At 35.4% G+C, this 27,681-nt stretch overlaps 3 protein-coding genes across 6 annotated transcripts; all 3 read left to right on the top strand.

Moving 5' to 3' along the window:
- The first annotated feature begins 2,829 nt into the window (after positions 1–2,829).
- On the top strand, positions 2,830–4,082 carry LOC143445354 (uncharacterized). The gene has a single exon (XM_076944402.1). The coding sequence runs from the start codon at positions 2,924–2,926 to the stop codon at positions 3,629–3,631; it is 708 nt and encodes a 235-aa protein (XP_076800517.1). The 5' UTR covers positions 2,830–2,923; the 3' UTR covers positions 3,632–4,082.
- Positions 4,035–16,968, top strand: LOC143445353 (uncharacterized). 2 transcript variants are annotated; one of them, XM_076944401.1, is made up of 18 exons: positions 4,035–4,361; positions 4,605–4,752; positions 4,838–4,959; positions 7,278–7,381; positions 7,589–7,757; positions 8,032–8,339; positions 8,434–8,549; positions 8,681–8,796; positions 8,967–9,104; positions 9,208–9,344; positions 9,527–11,050; positions 11,214–13,197; positions 13,274–13,414; positions 13,610–13,838; positions 14,061–14,168; positions 14,442–14,560; positions 14,723–14,959; positions 15,181–16,968. In XM_076944401.1, the coding sequence occupies exons 1-18, from the start codon at positions 4,116–4,118 to the stop codon at positions 16,156–16,158; spliced, it is 6,924 nt and encodes a 2,307-aa protein (XP_076800516.1). In that variant the 5' UTR covers positions 4,035–4,115; the 3' UTR covers positions 16,159–16,968. The 2 variants fall into 2 exon arrangements, with proteins under 2 accessions (XP_076800516.1, XP_076800515.1); XM_076944400.1 differs by having other exon boundaries at positions 14,442–14,599.
- A 2,705-nt stretch (positions 16,969–19,673) lies between these two features.
- On the top strand, positions 19,674–27,389 carry LOC143447295 (uncharacterized). Of its 3 annotated transcripts, XM_076947327.1 has the most exons (16): positions 19,674–19,950; positions 20,170–20,328; positions 20,623–20,726; positions 22,324–22,425; positions 22,571–22,641; positions 22,725–22,803; positions 22,873–23,042; positions 23,209–23,365; positions 23,436–23,519; positions 23,618–23,748; positions 23,831–23,891; positions 24,010–24,212; positions 25,456–25,516; positions 25,600–25,929; positions 26,004–26,144; positions 26,260–27,387. In XM_076947327.1, the coding sequence occupies exons 2-16, from the start codon at positions 20,244–20,246 to the stop codon at positions 26,638–26,640; spliced, it is 2,160 nt and encodes a 719-aa protein (XP_076803442.1). In that variant the 5' UTR covers positions 19,674–19,950; positions 20,170–20,243; the 3' UTR covers positions 26,641–27,387. The 3 variants fall into 3 exon arrangements, with proteins under 3 accessions (XP_076803442.1, XP_076803441.1, XP_076803443.1); XM_076947326.1 differs by lacking the exon at positions 19,674–19,950 and having other exon boundaries at positions 20,100–20,328; XM_076947328.1 differs by lacking the exons at positions 19,674–19,950; positions 20,170–20,328; positions 20,623–20,726 and adding an exon at positions 21,909–22,078 and having other exon boundaries at positions 26,260–27,389.
- The last annotated feature ends 292 nt before the right edge of the window (positions 27,390–27,681 follow it).

Here is a 27,681-nt window from a genome sequence, read left to right as displayed (position 1 = left end):
ACTGTGTAATGATTTTACAATCCATTTTTCATGCAAACCTCGTGAAATCGATTGTCTCACTTAGCAGTTATTATCCGGTTAACCGGTTAGATAAATTCCAAATATACGGATATATCCGTTATCCGGATAGTAAAAATTATTGATATCCGAACTAACCCTACATTCAACCCTTACCAGGCCCTTGCATTGAACTAAAACCGGAATTTAGAAACAATATTTATATTGATTCGTCTATATCAACACTTTTTCTTCATCCCCTTGAGGTGTCGGTATAGGCGAATTCTACTGTTTTAATTTTGCAGGTGATAAGGGCTTTCACATTCTGCTTCTTGTTAATTATGATAGAAAAAACTCTTTCAACGAGAGCTGATGTAGCCTACCTGGTAAACAAAATATAAATTCCACCAGCTTTTGAAAGTTTAATATGTGTATGTCTTTTGCTTCAAATTTTTTAAACATCTGGACCCTGTAGGCTACACGGTATTTTGTTTACCAGTATACATGCATTCGCAAAAGATGCGGTATCATACTATTCAGCCGCTGAATAGGGGCACGTTTTCTGCTAATGAAAATCGTTTATCAGACAATGAATTTATTACGGCACACAGCGGTCAATACTTGGCAGGGAGTCACTATTTGGCACTACAACGTAATAATTTCAAAAAGCGGTAAACAAAAAAGTGCCAGACTTTAAATTTTCTTAATGAAGAGGCTTAAAGACGAATCGCATAAATAATTTAACACGGTCAGAATTAAATAAATTCTGTTATTATATAAGTGCTTCTCTTTTAACGCAATATGATAGGGCCCCCAATACTTGGGGGCTGCCAGCTGCAGCCCAGTCACCCACTTCCTTAATCCGCCACTAAGTCTAGCTAGTATAGCAATTAGCTAAGATAAAACAATTATGGCCACCAAATTGAAGGTGTAACAAATGGATCTTTCTCGGACTTGCATAACCGAATCTTTAACTACAGTTGCTTGATGTAAAATTTTACACTTTTAACACAAATTCCGCATTTGATTTCTCTGTCTTTTTTGTTATTTCTTTGCAAAATTTTGACAAAATCCGCTGGTCTAACTGGACTTCCTCAGCAAATGAACTTGGTATTCTAACACTACCTAGCAGTCAAGATATTGAACGCTTCACTTAACATAAGTAGGCTATAACAACTCTGCTAACCCTGCTGTGCTCTCATTTAGAATCGTTGGTGTGAAGACATATTCATTTGAAATTCAAAAAAAACGAAAACAACCCTTATTTTTGTTTTCAACCTGTGTCAGACAGTTTTTTGGCCCTGCTTGGTGCCTTGTGGAATGGTCAGGAAAGTAACCTAGGCCTATATTAGGCCCCGACTTCATAACTTTTGGGCTAGGCTACATGATTTATGCTAGAGGCTTAATTTATGCTAGTGTAACCTAGCCTAGATGTTTACCCTCTGCGTTTAAAAAATAATTGTGGCTGAAAAAGCTAAGTTCAGTGCTGCATTTTGGATTTATTACAAACCGTTGCAACATATTTGGAAATTGGAATATAAAAAAAAATGGTGGTGTGTTTTGCTTTCAAACAACGTAAAGCAGGGGTGTCAAACTCAATCGCTACAGGGGCCAAAACTCAAAACTTATTTAACGCCGCGGGCCGTAAGGATAAAAGTTGATTGAACGTTTCGTGACAAGAGTGCATGAATTGGAAACAGGCAGCGATACAACACCAAATTTTTGATGTTTTTGACGATTTTTGACAGGGCTATTTTTGATTATTCTTGTCTTACATCATTATGTTTCATTCATCTCCTAGCAAAAGCATTAAAGAATTAAGAAACAATAAAGAAAAAAAGCAGCCCAGATTACAAGCGTTAGAATAAATCTATTTATTCTATCGTATGGTGGGGCAACTGCTGTATTGTGCGATTTGTTATAATCTTGTTCTTGCTTGAAAAAAGTAAATTATACTGTACAATGATCTCGTGGGCCGGAAATAGTTCATTGTATAAAATAACATTGCGGGCCAAGTTTTATTGTAAAGCGGGCCGGATGTGGCCCGCGGGCCGGGAGTTTGACACGTATGACGTAAAGCATCAGTTAATTTACTGATTTAAGAAAAGCATTTTTAATGTCTGAAAGTTTTTTAAACATATGAACAGTAACTAGATAAACTGCCAGTACCTGAAAAGCAATGAAAGTTTGGGCCTAGTATGCAAGTGCACAACCACAGGATGCCTTTGTACACTACACCCCAGCTACTCAAATTGTGACGTCATCGGGTTGTGCACATAAAACTGGTCGTATAAAACTCGAACGAATCTCTTAAGAGATGGCAAATTTAGTCTATTAAGCGGCTAGTTATTTGGCTCCCAAATTAAGGCTTAAATAAAGTCAAAGCTACAAGTTTATTTGAAGTTTATCTCGGGTGCGCAGCTGCCATAAAATACAGACTTTGATTGATGACATTTAGGGATTTGACAAAATAACCGAAATTACTACTCATATAATTAATCAAATGATTTACTTGATTACATCGGCAATTTCTTGTAAAACTATCAAGCTGCTATACATAACATTGCCCAGTCTGCCAGTAAGTGTGCAAAACGTTGCAAAATATTTCAAAGTTAGCCTGACCCAATTTTTCAGTAGGACCTACAGCTGTTGATTACATTCAAGGAATATTTCAAACATGCCTATTTTCTTGCAAAACGTATCCCGAATGATAACAGTCAATAGCCTGACTGCTTTTAAAACTCCTATCAACTTTGAGATTGTCTTTTGCGAGAACAGCGGGATATTGTCAGTCAAGAAAATGTTATAGACTCATAACACATGTCATAAAAATTGCAGTTTCTATTCAGGTATTGGTTGTTACGATAAGCTTTTACAAACTATAGCCCATAATAACACTTTGTTTAAGTTGTAAGCATTTATAAAAATGGAAATGGAAGAAGATCCTGTGCAAGTGCTCCGACAACTCTCAAAACTCAAGATTAAATTGATGCAACGTTTGCGAGACATTCAAGCACAACTGTTGCACAGAAAACAACTTTCACAAGAGCCTAGTGCCAGTATGACAAATGAAGAGCTGCTTTCCCAAATCAAAGCTACGGAGAATATTTTAAAAGATGTGCAGAATACGAATATTAATCAAGATAGGGTGGTGAAGACATTGCTTTATGGACAAGAAACATTCAAAGCAGTATTTCCGGAGGCATTTCAGTCAAATGAAATGGAGACAAAAATAATTCGACCAGTACATGAAGACATAAGACGAAAACTTGAAACCTTGGATGTTATAAATCAACAAGTAATAAACAAGATGAAACATCTTTCTGATCTTGAAAAACAATTTGACAATTCAAAGAAAAGACTTTATAATATTGAACAAAAAAATCGAAGCCTAAGCATCTTGTTACATCATGCAGAAGAGAAAAATGACATCTTGGTTCGCCAAGCAGAAGCTGAAAATGATAACAAGAAAGTTCGGGAGCTCAAAGAAGCTCTTGAAAATTCTGTAAAAGAATTAAAAATTCGTAAAGAAGCGCTCCAAGCTTTGATCCATGCATCTAAAGTTGACTGGTTTTCAGATAAACAACTCTTTGATCTTGTAATTTCTCTTGGGGAACCTATAAGTTTTACTTAAACCAAGTTACTATAGAAGTATTTTTGTAGCTTTTATACATTTATGTATATATATAGTATATATATACTGTTTATGTTTATACTGCAGTCTGCATATAGTATGTGTTAAGAGCAATGTGACATAATGCTTTATGTTACACATTCTTGAACATTTTTATGTTTAATGTACGCAGTTGTTTTAAACTTCAAGTGTTTTTGAATGGCTTTTCATGTATGAATATTTATGTGTATATACAGTATAGACTACATTTATATATATATATATATATTGTGAACACATGCTTCAATGTCATTATTTTACAAGCGGACATATTTTTGATAATACAACTTTTTTGATAATACCACTTTTTTGATAATACCACTTTTTTGATAATACCACTTTTACTATCCGTGTACACTGCCAGACTGTTCTTGCAATTTACCATAAAGCTGACATTATTTTATTAGAAAAACATATGAAGATGTGACACTAGGTTGAAGTTATTATGCCTGATAGCAAAGGTCATAATGACCATATCCCAGCATTAGAGATCATCAAAGGCGCTGAGGATGCTTGCAATAATGGCGATTTTCAAAAGGCTGACCAGCTCTATACAAGAGCATTGCAGGAAGATCCCAAAAATCCTTCATTGTATGGCAATCGCTCTGTAGTAAGGGTGCATTTGAGAAAATATGAGAACGCTCTTTCTGATGCTAAAAAATGTCTAACAGTTGATCCCAGTTATACCATGGTAGGTGTGACTCTTTTTGCTGCATTAGTTATATACTTTGGTAAACTTTGCATTCACAGCAAGTTCCAATAGTTTTTCAAATTTACAATTTTTCTAGTTCGAATATCTTTCTTTGATATATATGTCGTTTATCTTTCAACATTTTATATAATGATTTGTTTTTAATCAATTGAGTATAAGTGTTGTGTTTGAATCAGTATCATACTTATCCTATCATTTCTCGTAAACTTCTACCATTTTTAGGGGTACTTCCGACAAGGTGTGGCACTACAATGTCTGGGCCGTTACTATTCTGCACTTACTGCATTTTCGAAAGGAATGGCACGAGATAGAAAAAACGTAAACTTTTTAAAGGCACTAATTGAAGCGGCACTAAAATCCCCATTGAAAGGTATTTATAAGTTACCACCATAAAGTGTGCAAATAGATTGAAGCATTATTTCTGTTACTTACAAAACATTTCTCAATATTTTAAGAATCATTGGCTACAGTCATGACACAGTTAAAAGAAATGAATCTTGAAAATAACCCTTTTGTGATTACTTCTGTGATTGGACAAGATATTCTGGCTCATAATGATCCTGCTGCTGCAGTTGAGGTAAGTAACTGCTGTAAGTTCACTGTGGAATTGTTATCTTGTTTTGCCTTTTAGCATCAACACCTGACAGATTTTCAAAGTTGAAATGAAATTCTTATATTACTCAGTTTCTTCTCATTATGTCTGTGTGCCTGTTTCTTAAATTTCTTTTCATTATGTGTCCATTCACTGAGGTCTAGCAACTTGATAAAATAATTAATTGGAATTTGACCATTTCCTTGACAAAGCTGTCATTGTTTTCATTTGAGCAGGCTTCAGTAGCTTCTTGGTTATCAGTGAATCTGAAGCTATCACAGTTGGGTTGTTGTATAAGATTGTGTTAAATATTCGTTTGTTTTTGGTTTGCTGATTTTGTTTATATAGGATTGCTGATTGGGTTATTTTGGTAAGCCTACCGTAATTTGATTCTAAAAACAACTGAGAAGGTTAAGGTTTGTTTAATTTTAAAGTGTTTTATTGTCATATCTTAAAGGTTTAACAAGTACTGTGATGTTATTGAGACATATATACTTAGTACAGTATAATGTTATCTGAATATGCAATGTGGTATGACTGGTATATGTACATTGTGAGCATTCACTTGACCATTCTCGTGAGATTACCTTATAATGTATATTATTGATCTTAAACTGCTTTATTTGCGTACCGTTGGTAAACATGTTTGATTTGCTTATTGCATCTTCCCATAAAAGGAATTAAAATTTTGAAGAGATATTTGCATTTATAATTTTTAATATTTTAATTGAAAAAAGAAACAGAACACCTATTGAAACTTCTTGGATTGTAGATATTTGGGTTTTGGATAAGTACTGCTAGTTTCAGATATTGTTTCAATGGCAACAGAATTTCAATTTTTTTTAGCTGTTTGCTGTTTTTTCTTGTACTGGTATTTTTGTTATAGAATGCTGCTGATTGCCCAGTTTAAAAAAGCTGAATAGCACTTGTTTAGTCTGTGTAGATTATAAATGTGTGCTTTCCATTTTAATTGTAATTAGGAAGTTTTGATTGGCTAGCTTTTGTGTGGATTTCAGTGAGATTGTAAGCCCTATTAAGTGCAATGAAGTGGAATGAAATGATTGTCCAGAATTGTTTGGCAACAGATCACAACTATTTCAAGTATAGCTACTTGTAATTGTGCCTTTAAGTTTACCTCATTTCCCACAATTTTAGTTGTTTAAAGTAATTATAGTTACTTTATATGTGAAATTAAATAAGCTTGGCTTGCACTCCTGTCTCATCGAAACATCATTTTAATGCTGTAAAAGCAGGTTATAACCACCGATAATATGATCAGATAGACCAGCCGTTTTTTAAACATTTTTGTACGGTCACAAATTTATCCATGTAAAAAGATCTCTTTAATATGGTCCAATGTCAGTTATTATACCGGTAATATTTTTTTTTTCTCTCTTATATATTGTTCTTCCCACCACTTCCACATTCCTCTTCCCACTGTGTTGTTGCATTTGGGCTTTGCTGGCTTGTATGTTTTTTTCATGGGCATTGTTGTTCGATTTCACAGTTATGTTAATTTTTAAATTAATTCCTAGCAGTTTATTGGTCTCCTTCTTGTGAGTTGTGACTAGAGATGTACAATACAGAATACTTGACTATTTTAGAATAATCTAAAATAGTTTATTTTGGATCTAGAATTTTGAACCCTATTCTACTGCAGAATAGCATAAAAGTTACAAATATTAAGCACCAGTAGTTCTTTTGTTTTGAATTTGCAATAGGCTCACGTAATTATTATGTTTCAAGCAAGTTTACAATTATCAAACTGACATAACACATGTTTTAATTCAAGACGATTAACACACCACCACATAGTATGAGAATGTGAAATAACAATCGACAAAAACATCTCCTGCACGTGCCAATGAAAACCTTAAATCATAAAATAAAACCGGTTCCTAAGATTCGGGAAAAGGAAGAAAAATAGCTTCAAATCTTTTGAGATTCGGATCTTTAGGATTTGTTATTCTAAAATGTGCATCCCTAGTTTTAACATACATGTTAATCGAATTTCTTGGCACATGTAGCTGAGCTGCAAAGGATCAAAACCTGTTTTTTTAATTTAATAATTTTTTTAAAGACTTTCGTGATATTTTACTTAATCCACCGAAATGTGAGATTGTGGATGCTTTTTCTTGCAGTTGCATTGAAAGGTTTTTATGTTGAAATGTATTTCTTAGATTAGAATTTTGTCCATTTTTGCTGATGTACAGAAACACATTTTAAGCAGAGTTGTGAAGCAGGACAAGATAAAGATGTATTTAGTTCTTGTTATTAAAGTCATTAAATCTTTTGTTGGTTAGGTTTTGGAATGTGCTATTTCAATAGGCTCTTCAAGCCTGAAATTGAAAGGGTCTGTATACTCAGCTTTAAGCAGTGCCTTATGGTCAATGGAGAACTATGAAAGGTATATAAGTTATTTGAAAAGTTATGAATGAAATTGGATAAATATTTAACCAGCAATGCAATAATTAGTCAAATATTTGACTTCATTTTTTAGAGTTGGATCAGTTGAAAAACATCTTAAAAAACAATGCTTGTGAATGTTGTCATCCATGCTTTTACTTTTCCTATTACCATTAACCTTGCCTTAAACCCTTACATTTGTGTACAGGGCCATACATTATATGACAGAAGACTTGAAAATATCTCAAGCTTTGTCGGATGCAGCAGGTGAATGTCGAGCTTATGGCAATTTAGGAGCAGCACATCTTTCCTTGAACCATCTTGATGAAGCTCTGGCAAACTATAGAAAACAGCTTTCTATTGCTCAAGAACTCAAGGTTTAATATAGAACAAGCATATGCTTTACATACAAATGGTCTTAAGATTTTTTGATCAAAACTGTAGGAGTTTTAGCATTATATTTTAATAACTTTTACAATAGTATATATACAAATAAAATACAATATATTTACAACAATAATTTTCAATAAAATTTTCAGTGGAGTTGTTACAGGTTATTTTATTTCTTCAACTTTTTCTAAGTAAAAAGTACTTACATATAATTGATGGTTCTTTTTCTTGCTGTAAACTGCTATATTGCTTTTTTCGTAGAATTATCGCTTGATTGCAGCATCACACAGCGGATTGGGTATGGTGTACACCGCTCTTGGTGACCATAAAAGTGCATTGCAACATCATGACAGTGCAGTTGAAATATGTTCACAAACACAAGATTTATTGATGAAATGCCGTGAGCTAGGAAAAGTTGCTCAAGCAAAACTTGCGCTTGGTGATAAGCAAGGTGCTCTGAGATGCCAGAAAGATCGTTTGCGTTTCTGTTCTGATGGTCTCAGTGATGGTGGCTATGAAGAAGCTCAGGCATACACTGATGTTTCAATTGTTTACAGAGCAATGGAAATGTAAATACATACACTGTTCCAGTTGTGATGTGTTGTGATGATCCTAACTGCTTTTACTTTGTTTCGCTGATAAATCTTTTGACAAAATTTTTAGGATGAATGAAGAAATGGCTTGTTTGCAGAAATCTGCAGAAATTAGCAAAAGACTCGGGGATAATTTGAATGAGACAAAAGCATTGCTGACTTTGGGCTACTCTGCAAGGCATTTAGGTAGAATTTCAATTACCTATTTTTTACAACGTGTTTGTCTACACATCAATATATGTTTAATCACAGATACACTATGCACACTATACAATTTTTTTTCATGTGATCTATAATATTTTTCTTTGAACAAAAAGGTGATACCTCAGTTGCCCTAACAGCTTACCAAAGAATACTCGGTATAAGTTTGGAAACATCAGATAAACATTTGGAGGGACGGGCATGTGCTAACCTTGGCATCGTACACCATCAGGTTTTCATTTGTTTTATAGCAACCTCATTTGAACTAAGACCTTTTTCAGACTTGAATGAATTAAGTTTTGTTTGAATCAGTCATAAATTTCCAACAAAAAGTTTGCTCCACTTGTATGTAGACTTGTGTTGTTATTCATATGTAATAATTGATTGATAATTTTTGTATAGATGTGTGACTATGAAATGGCATTAAAGCTTCAAGCACAGTGCTTAAAAATTGCATTGGACAATGGCGACATTGGCAGTCAGGGCAGAGCGTATGGGAACATTGGAAATGCCTGCAGTGCATTAGGCCTGTATGACCAGGTACAGGCAACTTGTGTAGTAACCTGAATGAATTTTTAAAAACTGGTCTGTCCTACCTGCTGTGAAATATCTACTGTCGTACATTTTACCATTAATGTGTTAGGCTGTTAAGAACCATATCAAAGAACTGGAAATTTCAAGCAAGATTGGTGACAGAAACTCTGAATGTAGCACTCATGGAAACCTAGCAGTTGCATACCAAGCTTTGCATGAGCGTGAAAAAGCTCAATACCACTACAAGTAATCTGATACTATCCTTATGAAAACTCTAATTCGAAAACTTAAATCTGATGCTATTTTTGCTAGTGTCTTGTCCACACCACTTTGGTTAAGTTTCATCTTTATAATCTTTAGCCTCTTACAGCGGTATTAGTTGCCAATACCAAGTACAATAGTCTTGAAGTTCTTTGTTTGTGTTCCAGTTCTCAGTATGATGTTGCAAGACAAATTGGGAATACTACCAATGAAGCAAGGGCTCTCATGAATCTTGGCAACCATTACAACACACTTTGTCAATATAGCAATGCCATAGAACATTACCAAAAATACCTTGCTCTTTTGGTTCAAAATCCTGATAAATCTGGAGAGGGAAGAGCTCTATATAACCTTGGTTTTGCTTGCTTCTCTCTGCACGATTATCAACAGGCTGTTTCATGCTATGAGAAAAGTGTACTTGTTGCAACAGAGTGCCAGGATAAAGTGGCCATGGCTCGAGCCTACTGCAACCTTGGTTTGGCGCACAAGGCTCTTGGAAATCTTGATGTCGCTTTCGATTGCCAAAATATGTTTTTATCCCTATCTACTGAACTAAACAGCACAAGAGGAACTTTTAAAGCGTTTGGAAACTTGGGTGATATTTACATTGCCAAAAAAGAACCAGAACAAGCTGTTGGGTTTTATCAACAACAACTTGTCTTTTCTGAGCAACACAATGAAGATACTTTAGTAGCTCAAGCTTGTGCTTCTCTGGGTGGAGTGTTACGTTCTATTGGTCAGTTAGATGAAGCTCTTGAATTACATCAGAAGGAAGCAGCCATATATGCTGAAGTAGTAAGAGATTCTAAAAATGAATACAAAGCCCAAGGGAGATTGGGTGCCACATTAACTGCTCTGGAGCGCTATCATGAAGCTTTGCCTTGCTACGAACGACAGTTGGAGCTTAGTAAGACAAGCAAAGAACCATTGACTTGGGCACAAGCCTGTGGGAATCTTGCCATTACTTACACAAATTTGGAGGATTTCCACAGAGCAAAGGATTGCTTTCAGGATCAAGTAGACATCTTACAGAACATTGATTCAAAATCTGCACGTTTGGAAAAATGTAAAGCACATTGCAATATTGGAGATTGTAGTGCTGCATTGGAAATGTTTGATGAGGCTATATCATGCCACCAGCTAGCTCTGTCACATGCATATGAAATAAAAAATCTCACTCTCATGGAAAGAACATGCAAAGGATTAAGCAACTCATTTAGGCAAGTTGGGAAAATAAGCGATGCCATAACATACAGCCAGAAGCGGTTAGCAATATGTGAACAGATGGGTAATTCCTTAGCTACTGCATCAACACATGAGGAACTGGGCTTAATGTATTCTACAATTGGAAAATATAACGACGCTATATACAGTCTTAACCAGCAGATGAAAGTTGGAGTAGAAATTAATGATGAAAATATAAAAGGTGACGCTGCATGCTGCCTAGGTGGAGTCTACTTGTTAATGAAGGATTACAATAAAGCTTTGACTTTTCATAAATTGGATTTGGAAATTGCTCAGAGAAATAATAACAGGCCATGCCAAGGAAGAGCTTACGGAAATATTGCTGCAACTTATGAAGCCATGGGGGACTTCTCTTCTGCAATCCCAAGTCAAGAGCAACATCTATTTATTGCCAAAGAACAAAATGATGAGGAAGCCAAGCTTATTGCACTGCATGGTATAGGACGGTAAGTAACATTTTTATAATTGTAAAAACCAAGATTTTGCATTAAAAGCAACAAATTTTTTTGCTGATTTTACTTAAACTCGTGCAATAAAAATTTATGTGTATGTTAATATGCTCTACCAAAATTTGTCAAAGAAAAGTCATAAATTGTATATAAATTTCAGAAACAGTCTTCACCTTCCCAGTAATGATTACTCAAGATCTGTCCTCCTCCTCCAGCAAGCTATGCTCCTTAGTCATGGTGTTAACAACCAGGATGAAATGATCATGACGTTGCATGACCTTGGAGTTGCATATTGGGCTGCAGGTGATCTGGATGCATCCCTTGAAAACTTCCAAAAAGCTGCAGACATGGCTGAAAAGTTGTGCATTGAAATTTTCCTAGCAAAGCGACCTGATCAAAAAGTATTTGCTAATAGTGAAGCCGTAGTGATGTACAAAGTACTAGTCAAGTGTTATTCTTCATTACTCTGTGTGTTATGTCAAAGTGGCCAACAGCATGATGCGCTGGTCATAGCCGAAAAATCTAGAACTTTTCCGGAGAGAATATTTCACAGCACTAACAACTTTAAGGAGAGAACAATGAAGATTACTGCACATGTCACAGTAGATCAAATACTTGCCTACGCAAATAAACAAGATACTATAGTAGTTTATTATGCTATAACAGCTGGCCATTTACTTCAGTGGTTTATCTCACCTAACGGCAGTATCACTTATGCTGGTCACATTAACCTATTAAGTTCAAACAATGCGGAAGGTACCAGTGTATTAACAGAAATTATCTATGAGCTGAGGAAATCTTTGGGCGTGGATACATCTGATGCTGATACTGAAGACAGCGATTTATCAGTAAGTGATAATATCACAAGCAAAGATTTTTCCTTATTCTCTTACTTAGTGGAAATTCAGGAAAGCTTGCATTATGTGGCTGATCACATAAAAGTAAACAAAGGTTGTTTGCTCTCCGCTGTTGATTGTCAATCTCAGGATCTTGAAAATTTGAAAACCAAGCCTCCTTTCTATGCATTGTACGAATTGCTCATATCTAAAGTTGAAAGTCAAGTGAAACAGTTCGCAAAACAATCAACACTATCTAAGCTCACATTGTTGGTTGAAGGTGATTTGTTACTTGTACCTTTTTGCATGTTAAAAAAACGATCAACAGACCATTTTCTATCTCAGAATTTCATTGTTACAATTGCGCCTTCCTGTTACAATTTAATCAGACATCAAAAGGATGAAGTCACAATTTTCGATTATACAAGAGGCCTAGTTTTAGGAAATCCTTCTGTTCCTTCATCAGTGGCATGTGATAGATGGTCCGCATCGCATGCATCTGAGGAAGAAGCTAACATGGTGGGAGGAATCCTGAGAGTTGAGCCTTTTACTGGTTCCTCCGTTAACAAAGATGTTGCTTTGGCACACTTAGGCGCAACTGAAATTGCTCACTTTGCTTGTAACGTGTCATGGAAGCAACCAATAGGAATTGTTTTGGGCAGCGATAGTTTTACTGAATTTGCCGGTCATAGTCAGTCACCAAGTGAGACCACTGTGCTTGAATCACCCCTTGATTTTAAAGCACAGACGAATTCAGCAGAATTAGAAAACTTTGGAGAAATAATCTTAAATGACTCTGACATATTGTCAACTGATATGAGAGCTATGAAACTTATGGTGCTTGGCTCTACTCATTTATTTAAAAGTAGTAGCAGCATTGCCAGTACTGCTGCTCTTTCAAAGTCCATGTCATGTTTGTTACGCTGTTTTCTCTGTGCTGGTTGCAAGGCAGTACTGACACCCATGTGGCCCATTCCAGAAACAGCAAGTCGATTGCTCTTGCAAACCTTTTACGGTTACCTTTTGAATGGCCGCTGTTCAACAACAGCACTCACAGCAGCCATGGAAACTCTACGAGGCAGCCAGCAGTTTGAGCACCCATCCTACTGGGCTGGGTTTTTGCATATTGGCCAGTCCTCGTGTGTTGATGCCAGAGATCTTGTCACTCATCATGCTTTGCTAGAAGTTGTACAAGGCAACCCTTTCTTCGCCATGGATACTTTAAAACTTGCTGTACATTTATTAGAAAAGTCTTCACAACAAACTTTGGTTGATTCTGTGGAGTCTGTACCTCTGTATACGTCCCAGGTATTAACATGCAAGGCTTACAAAAAACAATTAATTTGGCTGCTGTGATTTATATTCAGATTGATTTGTTTTTTAGCAAAGTGTTTCAACAAAACTGAACAATGCGAGAGGATGGAGGGAACTGTTTTCAGCTGCTGGTTTTGAGCTAAGGCCAAGTTGTAATGGATTACCTGCAGCTATTTTCTTTCCAAAACCAGGATCACAAGAGCTTTGTCATGTGAGTAAGTTTTGTTTCCTGCAGGCTGCATCATCATTAATTTTGGTGTAAATTCCTGCAGCCTTGTGCAGACAGTGACGAAAAGTATTGTGTAACAATCTCATGTATAAGTAATGGCTATTTTATTGATTAAAATATTGATTAAATTTGTGCTTCGAATATAATTAATGTTACTATCATTTTCTCTATGTACAGAGAGTTTCAAAACAAATATCACCGTACTTGAATCTCCCTGAGGAAATGCTTGTTGACCTGGGTAAGCTTGTGCCATCTCCAAAAACAGCGTCCATCTTACACGAATGGATTTACCAGGTGTTTGCACTGCGTTCAAATAACAACCATTCCTTGAACTTGACTGAACTCAGCGTAATTGGTCGAAAAATTTGGCAAACGGATGGCGTGAGCCAGCTTCTTCATTCACTGGGTTAGTTATTTGTCAAAATTTTTGGGGCTTGTTAATGTGTGCTTAGCAAACTCACGAATTTGTGTGTTGTACAATGTCTATTAATTAATGCTGTGAACATAAAACAAGCCGGTAAATAAGGCTAAAGCCACTAATTTTATAGGCCTGGTCTACCAACAGCTTAAAGCAATTTATTTGCCTGTTTCGATCAGTTGCTAAATAATTTTTATGTATACATCCCAGGCATGATGCCATATGAAATGGAAGATACTCAGGTGACACTATATAGGAAGTATCATATTAATTCAGACACTTTATCTTCTTTGCTCGATGCCATGGCTTATCTATTTGGTGAGTTGTTAATAGTAAAAGTGCATGTTCTCTTAGCGTACACTGTCTACATGTTTACCATACTGGAGTTTTATCATACAACAGTTCAATGCAAATATGCTGGATTGCTTGTGTTGAATAGAAGCTAGGGGTACTGGTATACTGCTCTAGTATGTATGATTTATGTAGTGCAAGCACACACTATTTAAAAGTGGATTAACTGAAAGTGGCAATGGGTATTCCCTGAAGAGTTTTGTTTCAATATTTGACGTTTTATTTTATGAAAACTGACAGGTGAAATAGGAGAAGGTTATGCAGTCAATGACAATGTTGGTTCAGATAAAGCGACAAAGTCTTTGAAGGATCTGGTTGTCCTCAGTGATCCTCTGCATTTGCAAGACTTGTCTAAAATGGTATGTTTCTTGTTAGGCTGTATGAATGTGGCGGATAAGGTATTAAGTGAAGAACTAGTTCAAAATAAATGCTTTAGGCTTCGGTAGTATGTTGAATGTGCACTGCATTTCTGTAGGAATCGCTATGTAGTTACGACTTTGTCATATTGAGATGTATTGCAGGTTACCAGAAATACTAAGAAAGGAATGCTATCAGATAATAGTGGAATAATGGCTGGCATCGACTTTAACACCTCGTTTCACTCGATGACCAGTGAAAGCAGCTCTCATCGTATTGATTCATCTGAACACAGTGGTCAACGAGAAGAATTTGGCGTCCTTGCACTCGAAGAACCAAAAATATTTACGCAGGTTCCAAGTAAGACTGGTCTTGTTGCACCAACACCTGTTCTACCTCCGGTGAGTTGCTTGCTATATTTTGGGAAATAATTCCATATAAGCCAACTTAAGCAGGCATATGTTAGAGCTATTACTGAATAAATTGTTGTGTTGCTTGTCTCAAGGTTTGGTCCTGTTTTCTTTTAATTTTGAAAGGTTGTGATAATACTGATACTTAAAACTGTAAAATATTACATCTTTCAAACGTGTGTCTTCCAATCTTAAAAGTATTTTGTATTTAGAACTATGACTCCTCAAGTCCATCAAGGTTTGTTTCTTCCCCAAGTAGTGCATTTACGCCATCCAAAAAATATCAACGTATGGCTTCCTCTAATGGATCTTTTGAGAACATGTCCCCTTCCTCCCTGATATCAAATGGGAGAAGTCCGATGAAGAGTCCGTGGACTCCCTTGACCTCTCCTGTTCACTCACCAAATAAATCACCATTTACAAGATCTTCACCAGGAGGAATGTTTTATCAGAATCTGAAAAAGCCTGAAGCAAACGTTTGTGCTGTCATGCCAAAATATGAAAATCATTCACCTTCAAAAAAAGAGGAAGATAAATTTATCTCCCTATTTGAACGGATGCTCACCAAAGACAAGCTTTCAGATAGTGAAACCCATCCTAACAAGTCCCTTGAAAGAGGTGAATCATCTGGACTATCGGTCTCTGCAATTCAAAAAATTAGTGCTGATGATAAAGACCAAAATGAAGAAAACGCTCATGTCATAAGTTCTCCGACGACAAGTGCTTACAAGCCAGCCCCAAGTGCTGCAAGTGTATGTGGAATACAGCCACCTGGTCATGAATATTCTGAGATCGTTGATAAATTTACCCACACGCCGCTGTCCCCACTGGACGACGGTTATCCTCTCCTCCATAACAAGGCGATTGTATCGACCGTGTCCACCACCCACACAGCATTCAGACTTGTTCAATCAAGTGATTGTCAACTGTTTAGTGCTCCGAAACTGCAAAAGTACAAAGTTGAAACGCAGATATCTCAAGTATCCACCCTGTTATCTGAAAATAACTCTTTAGTACAAGATGCACTGCAGTCGTCTGCTTCACCCGAGTCAACATCTCATGGTGGAAAGAAAATACCGAAAAAATCCTCGGCAAAATCAACACTAACTAGCGAAAAATCGTGCGATATATTTCAGCATTTAAAATCCTCTAACCGCGCACCTGCGGACGATCGTGTTCAATTCGTGTAAAGATATATGTCTTACCATTACGTGTCATTATTATATCACCAACAATGTAGCCACCTTGTTTATTTCTCCAGTGTACCTCAGCCTTAACGCTTGTTGGAAAAGGCCCGACTTCCTGTGAGCGCAGTCTTTGACTTTCTTCGATGTCGCTAAATGTAAAAACGCTGAACGCGTTAACTTAAATACAGTATTTCGTTAGCAAATGCCCGATTTGACTTTCGTTATACGTTTTGTGATGCACAATTTTTCTAGTTTTTTATTATCTTCGGTTGCACGCGTTCGGCTTAAATTTTTGTTTTACTTCTTGTGTAACTGAATGTCACGTTTTTACTTTGCGTATTAATGTTGTTTTTTTAAAATGATTTTATGTTGATGCATGCTTTTCTGTTGATGTATCATACCAGTTTCCCCTTGTCTTTTTATCTGTAAAATGGTTTTAATACTTGCTTTGTGCAAGTAGCAAAGATGCTTGATAAAACGTATCTTGTTGTGAATTATGTAACACTGTGATGTTGTTGATGTATAAGAATTGCTGGTGAGGTAAGTTAATATTATAATGAAGATTATGTTTTTGCCTCGATTTCATATTGGATTGGAACACTGTACTGCGAGAAAATTGCAAAGTTTATTTTTTTAGCTATCTCTTTATTCCCTGCGTGTTATACTTTCAGCACGTACTTGAATTTCTTTATTCCATTTCGCTTGTCATTTTTGTGAAAGTTTCTTGCCAGTTTTCTTCTCAGTGGCAGTTGTTCATATTTTCCGTGAATATTGGAAGTTTCAGATCTTTGAAAAAACTTTCATTCAACTGCATGTTGGGTGAGTCTTTGCTTTGATATGGTTTAGTTTCCTTTTTACATCTACGTACTCCCTTGAAGAAGTTTTGTGAGAATCATACAATTTTGTTTCTAAATTTTTGCTTGCAAGTAAGTGTTGTTCGCGTTGTTGCATCTTGGAACGACAGAACACTCGGAGAGTCGGATTAAAGCGTCAAAAGCCGAAATGTCGATTTATTGTTAGTTGTTAACATACTTTTAAATAAGCGTTTTGCCGGGACTGATTAACTTCAGCTATTCTATTTTTTGTTTTAGTTATCCGAAATTTCAAGTAAAGCGAAGCCAAGTTAACCAGCTTTTTTCATATCACTAGCCCGAACCATATCCTACACAGCAATGTAAAATATAATCCGAGCGAGTAGAGCCTACAACGTCTTGAGAAAAAAATTGCTTTTACAACAGATCTTAAGACAGGCCCTTCTGATAATTAATTCATTGGTGAAACGTAAATAATATAAAGCCCATAAGAAATCTCTGAGAACGACATGTATTTGATCAGATATGTAAAGATTACTTGCAATAAAAGTTATTGGAACTCCACCTTCAAATACCATTAGTCTGGAATCTATATAAAGATTTTGATGAATTTTTGGGAAGTTGGTATAGTCCTAGTTCAGAGAAATGTAGACCTAGCTATATTCGTCAGAAATAAAAAAGCGGAGATGGTCATGGCTATTAGTTCTTTAGCACTGATGTCAAATCTTGAAATCTATCACGATGCCATGATATCAGCCCCTTTTAGTGAAAGTGAGCCAATGATAAAACAGTTGCGATCCAGGCCTGAAGCGCTTGTTATGACGTAACCATTGAACAAGTGGCCGCGTTTCGACACCAGCAAGTGGGCAAGAGTTGGTGCCGGGCAGTTGAATAAACAAATATTGGTCAGCTTTGATAATTGAGAGGCAGTGGAAGCTCACGATAAATTGATAAACGTTTTTGGACATTGTATTTTCTTCCCCTACCGCTTCGATGGAATGATATCACACTATTTGTGTGGTCCACCGCTAATTTCGAGCTAAAATAAATAATTCTTGCAAGTAGGGATGAATACTGAATAGTATGGGAGCCCCCTCATCGTAAGCATGTATTTCCTGGTTTGGTTTCAGAAAATCGACGCGACATAGTTACGGCATGTTAAATGTACGCGTTAGTCATGCATATTACGTTACACAGAAAATAATTTCTCACTTTATCAAACTTGTAAGCTTCTGTGAGACATATGTTTTTATCAGGAAGTGCTCAGTTTTTATTTGTATTAATTAACCTTTTGAGAATATAAACTTATATAAAAATACCCGATTATCGATACTTCATGAGAAACTGTTAATTATGTTTTGTGTTTTGCGGAAGCTAACACATTTTGTGTAGCAGTTTTGTTAGGGGTACGCTTATTGGTACGTAGAGATCCCCAACGTCACAATGAACCATTTGTTTTGTAAACACAGGGTAATTGTTACGTTTAATATCTAGTTCAGTCGTGATATTGTGTGCCCAAAATAAGTCTGGTTAAGCGGCGTGTTTTAAGCGACGACGAAAAGTGGCCGACAACATTTTGGCTTGAATTTATAACGACTGAGCTATTTTAGAAAGCTTCTTTAGCTAAGACAGTGGTTGTTCAGTGAGATAAAAAGGGCTCGATAAAAGGTTTTGCTATTATTATTATTATCAATCCCCGCACTTGAGTTTTATAGCGAACTCTCATAAAGTCGTAGATAGTGTTAACATGAAAATGAATGCGAAAGTTATAACAAAGCAAACTTTGAATTTTTACGACTTTAGGGAAAGTTTTATTGACAGAATCTTTCTGTTGTTAGCATAAAGTAAGTCAGAACCATAACAAAGCATGAAATGGATGGATGCATAAATTGGTATCGTATCGCATCGATAAGCAACACATCAGCCAAAAAATGTATGGTTTATTAAATGAATTTGTTGAACTTACCGTATACTGTATGCATTTCTCCATTAGCTAGGCAGACTGAGTTAACAGTGCTCTTAATCCTATAGCATAACTTAATATCTTATGATAACATGAAAAATGATCTTATACGTTGTGTAGTTGTATATCTTTGTTATACTATGTATTTGATATAGCCTATATCTCTTTTAACTTAAATGTTATTAAACTTATTATATATATTATGTATCCTATGCTTACGTTTATTCTAATAATTTATTATAGATTGCCACTGATAAACGTTAAAAATACCATTGAAAGTAATATTCGTCGATCGTGGTCGTATAAAAGTTTCCAAGTGTGCTTTTCACGGCCACATACTTTTTTGCCTTTGCTTTGGATGCACGCCACAACGAAAGGTTATAACTTTGCATCTAAAAATATTTATACAAGGGGCCATGGCGTCGTGTTGGCATTCTTGAATAGAATTAAAAAAGTGGAGGATCTTCTATACAACTGACGTAAACCCTTACGTAAATATTGTATTTCCATTTGAACGCACATAGGAGAAATTTTCAACTGGTAGGCTATCTTTGTTCAAGTTGTGGTAAAGGCTTTGAAAATAACAGTGAATTGCTCTGAGCTTGATTGATTGAATGACCTGCTTTCAGCAAGATCTAATAATGCGCCGCTGAAATTTTCCAAAACCAAGACCTTTTATTTCACAAGCCGTTTTGAGAAGCTTAGTGGTATAGATAGAAAAGACATACAGAGTAACTTGGAAGATAAATTTACTTTAAGATCAAATTTGCGAAGTCTGCTATATAACCAAATCGTAAATATAAAAAGAAAAAGTAGATAAAAATAGTGGCGGGTACTTAACATATAAAAACAAATTTTATAGCTACAGAATGCAACGTGAAGTGTCGGTGTGTTTTTCTTTGCATCGTTTTCTTTTCTGTTTTTAAAATTGGGACGAAACTAGTCCAATATGGCTGTTTTCTGTTTATTTGTTCTACAAATAAGTGTCTATTGATCGCACCAGGCCCATCAAGCCTCAAGGTATTGTATCACTGTCTTCTGACCTGGTTTACAATACGTACTTGTTTAGGTAAAATGGCATATTCTTTGTTTGTTTTCGTGCGCTATAGCAATAAGTATATGTACCGAGGACGGTATTAAGTAAGCCAACTTTACCTACATTTAGGTCTATGGAAAGGTTTGATATTAAACAGAACCAAATTACAGTAGACTGTTGCTACTGGTTGCCATTGTTGTTAGGAATTAGAAATTGTTTATGGTGGAAAAGTTACTCCATTTTCTGGTCAACTAAATCTTCAACTAACGTCGAAGTTATGGCTACAACAGCTAGCCGTGTAGCGACCCCATCGAGTCGAGAACGCGATATCGGAACGCCGGCTCAAGCAAAATGGGAATTGGGTGAGAAGCAATTTTTAGGCAATTAGAGAAATGTAGTAGCTTTTGATTGTTTTCTCATTTGTTGACCGTCCCTTTTCATTTTAGTCGGGTCGACTCCATTGTTAGTTTCTGTTGTATAATAAAGTAAACGCATCATTTGCATACGCAGTGCTACAATAGATTAATTGTATTTCACCACCAAACGATGAGACGAATGTTTGTAAGATTAAAACCATTGTCATTCTAAAGTTCATAGTCATTCTAAAGTTTTCTATTTGCACAAATTACAATGCATATACGTAAATGTTAAAACAGGTTGGCAAGCACCAGACAACATGCTAAAGATCGCAGTATTTGACAAGAAGGAGCAGGCAATCAAGCGAAAAGGTGCTACTGACCTTCTGAGACAAAAAATACTTGTAAGATGTCATATTAAAACTGATTAAGTTTTTTGTCTTATAAATCAGAAACTGTTCGTATAGTTTGAAAATTCTTATTCAACTAAATTACTAAACCTTTAAGTACCAACTTTCCGTCCTTGCACGTTTTTCGTTTATATGCGCACGACGCTTTGAATAAGCCGAGTTAAAATGCATGTTTTCTTTTGATGTCATCACCTGTAAATTCACTTGGGATATTATTTTTGTTCAAACTTTTGCAAATAAGTGTGCGGATGACATTGAACTGAACGAAACCTTTGTTTGGAATTGCCAACTATAGTACATCGTTATACTGTTGGGCGTCCAGAGAAAAAGTTTTAACTAAGCTGTTGTCTTAACTAAAAGTATGTTGGTATTTTAATCCATTAATATTATAGCCTACCCGTTTAATTCAGGTTACCCTGGCCTAAATCATACACGCATGTGACGTCACTTTTATTGAGGTCAAAGTGTTTCAAACTGTTAAAAAAAAATTCATTATAGAAAAAAGGGATGTTGAGACTTACCACTAAAAACCAAGGGTTTTTAGTAACTAATTTTTATTGATCCATATACTGTTTTCTAATTTTTCGTTTTTTGTTGGATTAACGCTTTAAAAAGATTATAAGTTTGTCAACCTGTTTGAACCTTAGGCTGCCATAGTTTTGAATGGCCGAATATTTCAGTACAAAAATCATTATTCAGTATAAGGTTGCCTCTGCTATAAAATGAAACCAAATTAACCTTTTCTGTTGGACCATCTAACAAAACGGAATCATCGCTGTTTTAATAAAGAGACATTGCGTACCGTCACTTGCAACAATATGTTCTTTGCTCAGTTTCGACAGTTATGTTTGCGTAACCATAGCCAACGTAATTCGTTAATATTTAAGGCTTGACCTGGTGCCGCTGAGTGGGCTACAAGTTTCGTTTCGCCCAGCAAACGCTTTCTTAGCTGTTGTTTGCATAGCAATTTAAATTTCAAAGAAAGCATTTATAAACTATCATCGAAAAAACAGAAAGCTATTGGATGTCAACATTAAAACCCACTTCTGCTGAATGGCTTTTCTTTGGCTTAATGTTACACTTAATATATGCGATTAAGCAACGCTTATAGTTGTTAATAATTGACAACTTTCCTTCACACGAATATCTCACTCGTTGTGTTGCAAGCAATATGCCACAATAAGTAAAAAGATTGCTGCATTTTCAGCGAAAAGTTATAAAGTATGGATGTAAAATCAGTTGGTAAATACGACAGAAGAAGACTGTCCGTTAGTCATAAACTCGTTACTATTGGCGATCAAAGAGTTCGCATTACTTCACTGAACGGAGTGGACAATGTTTTCTCGGTAACTCAACAGAATTGAATGTTAAATAACTAGAGTTTTTCCTCAATATCGTTTATTTATTTGAAGATTGTAAAAAAGTATAAATGTTTAACAGAGGTTTAACATTTATTTTAACATCAAACTTAAGATTGTATGATCATAGTCACATAAGCTGAAATTACAGCGAAGAAGAAATTTCTGTTTTGCTACTTACTCTTTGCCCTTTGATATTAGAAGGCTAAAGAATTTTTGTTTGTTCATTTTAGCGAATGGAACAATCCAAGGATTTGCCACCAGCAACCGGACTCATACGCCGAAGATTTCGATCCAGTGCTTCCCCAAACAAAAGACCACAATCAACAGGAAAGGTATGAACAACATACAGATTAGGTCGTCATAAAAAGCGTATAATGATAAGCCAATCATAAGCTACAACTTATGTCTTTTCAATTTTAAGTTTACAGTATTAAATTTTTAGAAATAAACCATTTCTATAACAAACGCTTTTAATAGTTGCTGGATGCATTTCGAAGCCTTGTTCGAAGTGTTATGTTGCTTCTGCGTTGTTTTCGTATGAGAAGAAAGTAAGTTAGTATCATAGGGGAAACACAAATAATGGGGTACTTGCTAACGTCGACTCTGTAACTTGTTTTTGTGCTGTTTACAGATTTGCTGTTCAATCTGGAGATCTTACGTTTACGCATCAGGAACGAATGATCGATCTTTCTACGCCAGACAGATGTACCGTAAGTTAGATGTTAGCAGAGCCTTTAATAACAGAAGACGAATTACTTAGACCTTGCATATCGACTCAGATTAACTTGGAACTGAGAACAATATTCTCTACTCCTCCTGATCTTAGAAAAGCCGAGGACCTCCAGAAGGCGGCGTCATGGCTTCGAGCAAATGGCACTGTGCGTGCTATGTTAGGACAAACGTCAGCAATTGATGACGAAAAGTTAGCCCGCTACGTCTGCTACGAACGGTACAAGAACCTTGTATTTAGGGAAAAACAGGGCACCCTAAGTTTAATGGACTTTATTGCGTATATAATTATAATCTTAGCTTACCATATTCCATTAGAAATAAGAGTTTATTTTCATCATTTTTTTTTTGGTTGACCGTTATTGCATCCTGCATTTTGTTTAAAGCTACGAAAGTGGTCGATTGATAGCTCATCAAGGTCGAAAAGCAGACAGGTTTTATTACATCATGACTGGGAAGATCCTTGTAGTAAACGAATATCACGTGGGAAACAGCGTCATATCCAAGACTGTCTCTGTATTAACCAAAGGATGCACAACAAATGTAAAATTGAAAACATTTTTCTTAACTTTACAAGTAACTTTTGTTAATCTGTACCAGTACGAATTTACAGATAGAAGAAGTTGAAAAGAACCTGGACAGAGAACAAAGTCTTGTTTGCAGAGGAATGGTTGAGGCAATTGCAATTGACAAAAATGTAAGTGCTACTTGTAACTTGTAAATGTTGCTGCTCTAGAAAAGCCACCTTTAAAAAACGTGAATTTAGTGGTCGATGTAACGAGTTGTTTTGCAAAGGATTACTCAACATTACGGCGCGATAAAATCGGAGGAGCCAAGGAGTATTTGGCCGCTCATCGATTTTTTCGGCTGTTTCCGTCAAGTCTGCTAAATGTTGATACCAATTTGCTGCATCTCCATTATTATCCGTGAGTACAAGTGTAAAGTCTTGTTACGATTGCGCGTGCACTATACCGTCATATAAAATATCCCTTTTCCGATATTTTATAGGAACGGGTCATTGGTGTTTGCTGGTGGACAAGAATATGAGTGGATCTACATAATAAAATCAGTAATTTATTCTCATTACCTCTGAATGCAGTATACTCCGTATGTATTTTAGCAAACACAGATAATGGATTGGTGTTAACTTGCCAATTCTTGTTTGGTTGGTTGGTTGGTTTATGCAGGGTGAATGCGCTCTTGTACGTACGCAACTTGTCAGCAATGTGCGGTGCCAGAAGAAAGCCCTTTTTAACAAGCAAACTCCGGAGGAGGTCGGATGTGACAGGATAAAAAGCGCCTTTGAACCCAAAGCGGATTTTAAGATGTGGAAAAGGAAGCAAAACTATGCTTTATGGGAAAGAAAGCCCACTCGGTTTCAAGATGTTTGGTAAGATATTTATTAAACAATTTAAATTAATTCTTATTACTGAGTTGACTCGAAGACAATTAAGCGATAAAAATTATTGCATACAACCAACATTTTGCTCTAATATAGTGTTGGTATATACCGGCGTAATGTTGATTACCTGTTTCCTGTTTATTATTTATTAAAATCACGTTATACTGTGGAAGCTTGGATAGATTTATACAAATTAAAAAAATTGATAAAAATTTCAATAAATTACAAAAAACTCCAAAAAAAAATAAACAAATGCAAGGAAAATAAAAACATTTGTAAAAATTCAAATAAAGTCATGCTATTTAAAAAATGTATATTAAAAAAAAAATAAATTTGAATAAATTCAAAAAGATTTCCAAAGAACTCAATTAAATTCTAATTAATTTATATAGAACCTAATAACGTTTATGAAATTCACAAAATGCATCCATGAAAACAAAATAAATTTGATTAATCATAAAATAGTTGGTAGTTGGTCATATTGTTTTCTTTTCCAATTAATTTATGTTATTTTTAATCGGTAAAAACGACACAAATTCATTGGCAAAGTGACAATAACGCCAAATACTGATAATTTTAAGATTAAGTTAATTAAATTCATTTATGATTAATTTTGCATTGTACATATATTTCAATTTTTATAAACGTTGTATGGTGTTAGATATAAATTATACAGAATTTCAATTAAGTTTTTTCAAAGTTCTTTAAATTTATTTGATTTTTCATAATAATATTTTAAATAACATGAATTTATTTGAATTTTTAGAAATGTTCAGATTTTTCTTGCGTTTGTATTGCTGTTCATAAAATTTGTAGCCTATGAGTTTATTCAAATTTTGACTAATTTTTATGAATTTGTTTAAAATCATGACTTTAACAACAGGTATCAAGTGATTTGACAGAAAACCCACTTAAACATCGACTATAGGTAACCGATTTCACGTTTCAAATAAGTAACTGAGTAAGTAACCAGAAATTAATAACCAACTTCAACTGCGAATAAGTAACTAAATAACCAGGGAACCGGTAACCAGCTTCACATCGGTTTGGTATATTTAGCCATTTTAAAAAATGAACTAGAAAAATCATAATTGAGCTTTCAAGGTATTTGTTTCATGTGACTTTTATATCATATCGTATCGTTTTTTTGCTATTACTTGTGGGGATCAAAATCTTGTGCTAACCGTTGCCATAGCACAATAAAAACATATATTTTAAATTGAATGTAAAGGTTTTCTTACAAGGACAAGTCAGAGATTTGGGATAAACGCTTCATTTCTGTAAAACCTGAAGTAAGTAAAATTTTGAATAAAGGAAAATTTGATGATTTCTTTGTCCTATTTTTTTTACTAATTGACTTAGCTTTATTTTGTAGATCCATAGTGTAAATAAAAAAACAAGTTTTCCACCCATCGCTCCAGTATCGCAATCAAAACTAGATGAAAAATCTGTCGCCGAAAAGCAGGCGAAAAACCGACCATGCTCTGATTTGGATCCGATTGATGCAGCCATGGCTGGTGTCAGTAGAAAACCAGAAAATGGCTCGTACCAACGACTCTTAAGTCGCACGAGGATGACCGCGACAGCATTACGTGAATCAAGAGACGAGCAACTGCTGGGACACAAAGTTGGAATCAAGAGTGCTCCTCCGACTTTAAGAAGAGCACATCTCGAACTGGGAAGACTGAAATCCGGAGATGTATTTGTAAGCTAAAATTTCTCCAGCAGCAAACATTATTAGTCAATTTATAAAATTAACATGTTATAATTCTTCCTTAGGGGCTTGATGACTTATACGGTGGACCTGATGACGTCACAAATATCGCATTGATGAGCAAAGGAGCTGACGTGGTAAAGTTGAAGCGACGATACTTTTTACGCCATGCTCCTGCTAACTTGCAAATCCAATTAAGCAGTGTGGTATGTTGAACAATTTTGGAGCCTAGTGTAGAATTTCTTAACTTTTACACGGACTCTGGTCTGATTACATCAATCATTCAGAATAATGACCATATAGGCTACGTATATATTACAGTACCACGATTATCCTACCACTGGCGAAGCAAGAGCGTCTTTAGAAGCAAACGAGACATGGTCGTTGTACAAAGATTCCTTGCTAAAGCTCATTACTTCCGGAAGGAGGCCTGCTATAGAATCGGCATCACCAGAGACTAGAAGTTCTTACAGCAAAACTTGGAAAAGATCTGTAAACACCAGTTCCTCATTGCGAGCTTCTTCCCACAAGTATAGCCGCAGCAGTCATCAGAAAGCATTTGTTAAAAATGGCAAACTTGGCTTCGTTTCCGGTACGCTTAAAAGTGAAAGTCGTCTGACCGCCAGCGCCCCTTTGATGGGGAAGGACAACTTTCAGAAAAACTTCAACTTTCGTTCTCAAATTCTTACGTTTAAAACGTAATTGTGATCTAACTTATAAAGAGTTTGAAAAAATCGCTAGGAGGACGTTGTAAAAAGTATGAGCAGACCCGTAACCAAGTAGGGCCCAATTTTTATTTCTTGGCATATTTTATCGTTTACAAAGTTTTATATTTTTATTTCTTCAATTGCATGCTTTGTTAAAAAAGATTTCGTAACTTGTCATTTTTTTTGAAAATTTTCATAAAGAGATCACGTAATAGGCTATTGCGGGCTTCATTTTTTGAACTTATTTCTTCCTTTGAAATAAGATAGGAGATATAATTAAATTAATGACCTTAGTCTAAACAAGAAAATCAAAACTTTTGAAGCAATATTGCAGGCCATTTTCTTTTTGTCTTCTCTTTTCTTTCAGGTACTAAACACTTAAGCTCATTTTTTGTAAGAAACTTTGGGTAAAAGTTTTATTAACGTGTAGTCCTTTACATATAAGTAACATATGTGTATATAGTATACGTATCAGTAAGTTGATATATTTTACAGTTTTTGCAGAATTTTTTAACAAATCAAAACTTGAAACTGTTCTCAACCTGTGGTACGCGAAGTCATTTCAGGTGGTATGCAGTGTATTTATTTTTAAGTCAAATTTAGTTTTAACAAAACGTTAAGCTAATTTTTTCTAATGTAATAAATGTCTTCATCGTAATGCATATTTAAATATTTTATGCGTCATCAATGATAGGAATATAGAAATTATTATCTTTCCCGATTCTATCCAAATTGCTCTAATGACATCACAGCAAAACAACAAAGAAACACAAAACTTGACTACTGGTATCCCGCAAAGTTGAAAAAGAGACATACAGTATCACGCTTAAGACAGCAGAAGTTTAAGCTGGTGAGATATGAAAGCAAATTATTTCAGTAGGCTAATATACAGAAACTGGGGAATTGAAAGGTTTTAATGGGGGATGCAAAATACTGTATTCCACTTTGTTTGGAAAGATGTGAAAATATAGATAGCTGTTCTGTTTTTTTTATTATTTACTTTTGATAGTTAATGAGGCAAGAAGGTAACCGAAAA

The sequence above is a fragment of the Clavelina lepadiformis genome, chromosome 2 (assembly GCF_947623445.1).
Source record: "Clavelina lepadiformis chromosome 2, kaClaLepa1.1, whole genome shotgun sequence".
Classification (NCBI taxonomy): Eukaryota; Metazoa; Chordata; class Ascidiacea; order Aplousobranchia; family Clavelinidae; genus Clavelina; species Clavelina lepadiformis.
The sequence above is the reverse complement of the archived record's forward strand: the minus strand, read 5'-3'. Positions and strand labels throughout refer to the sequence as shown.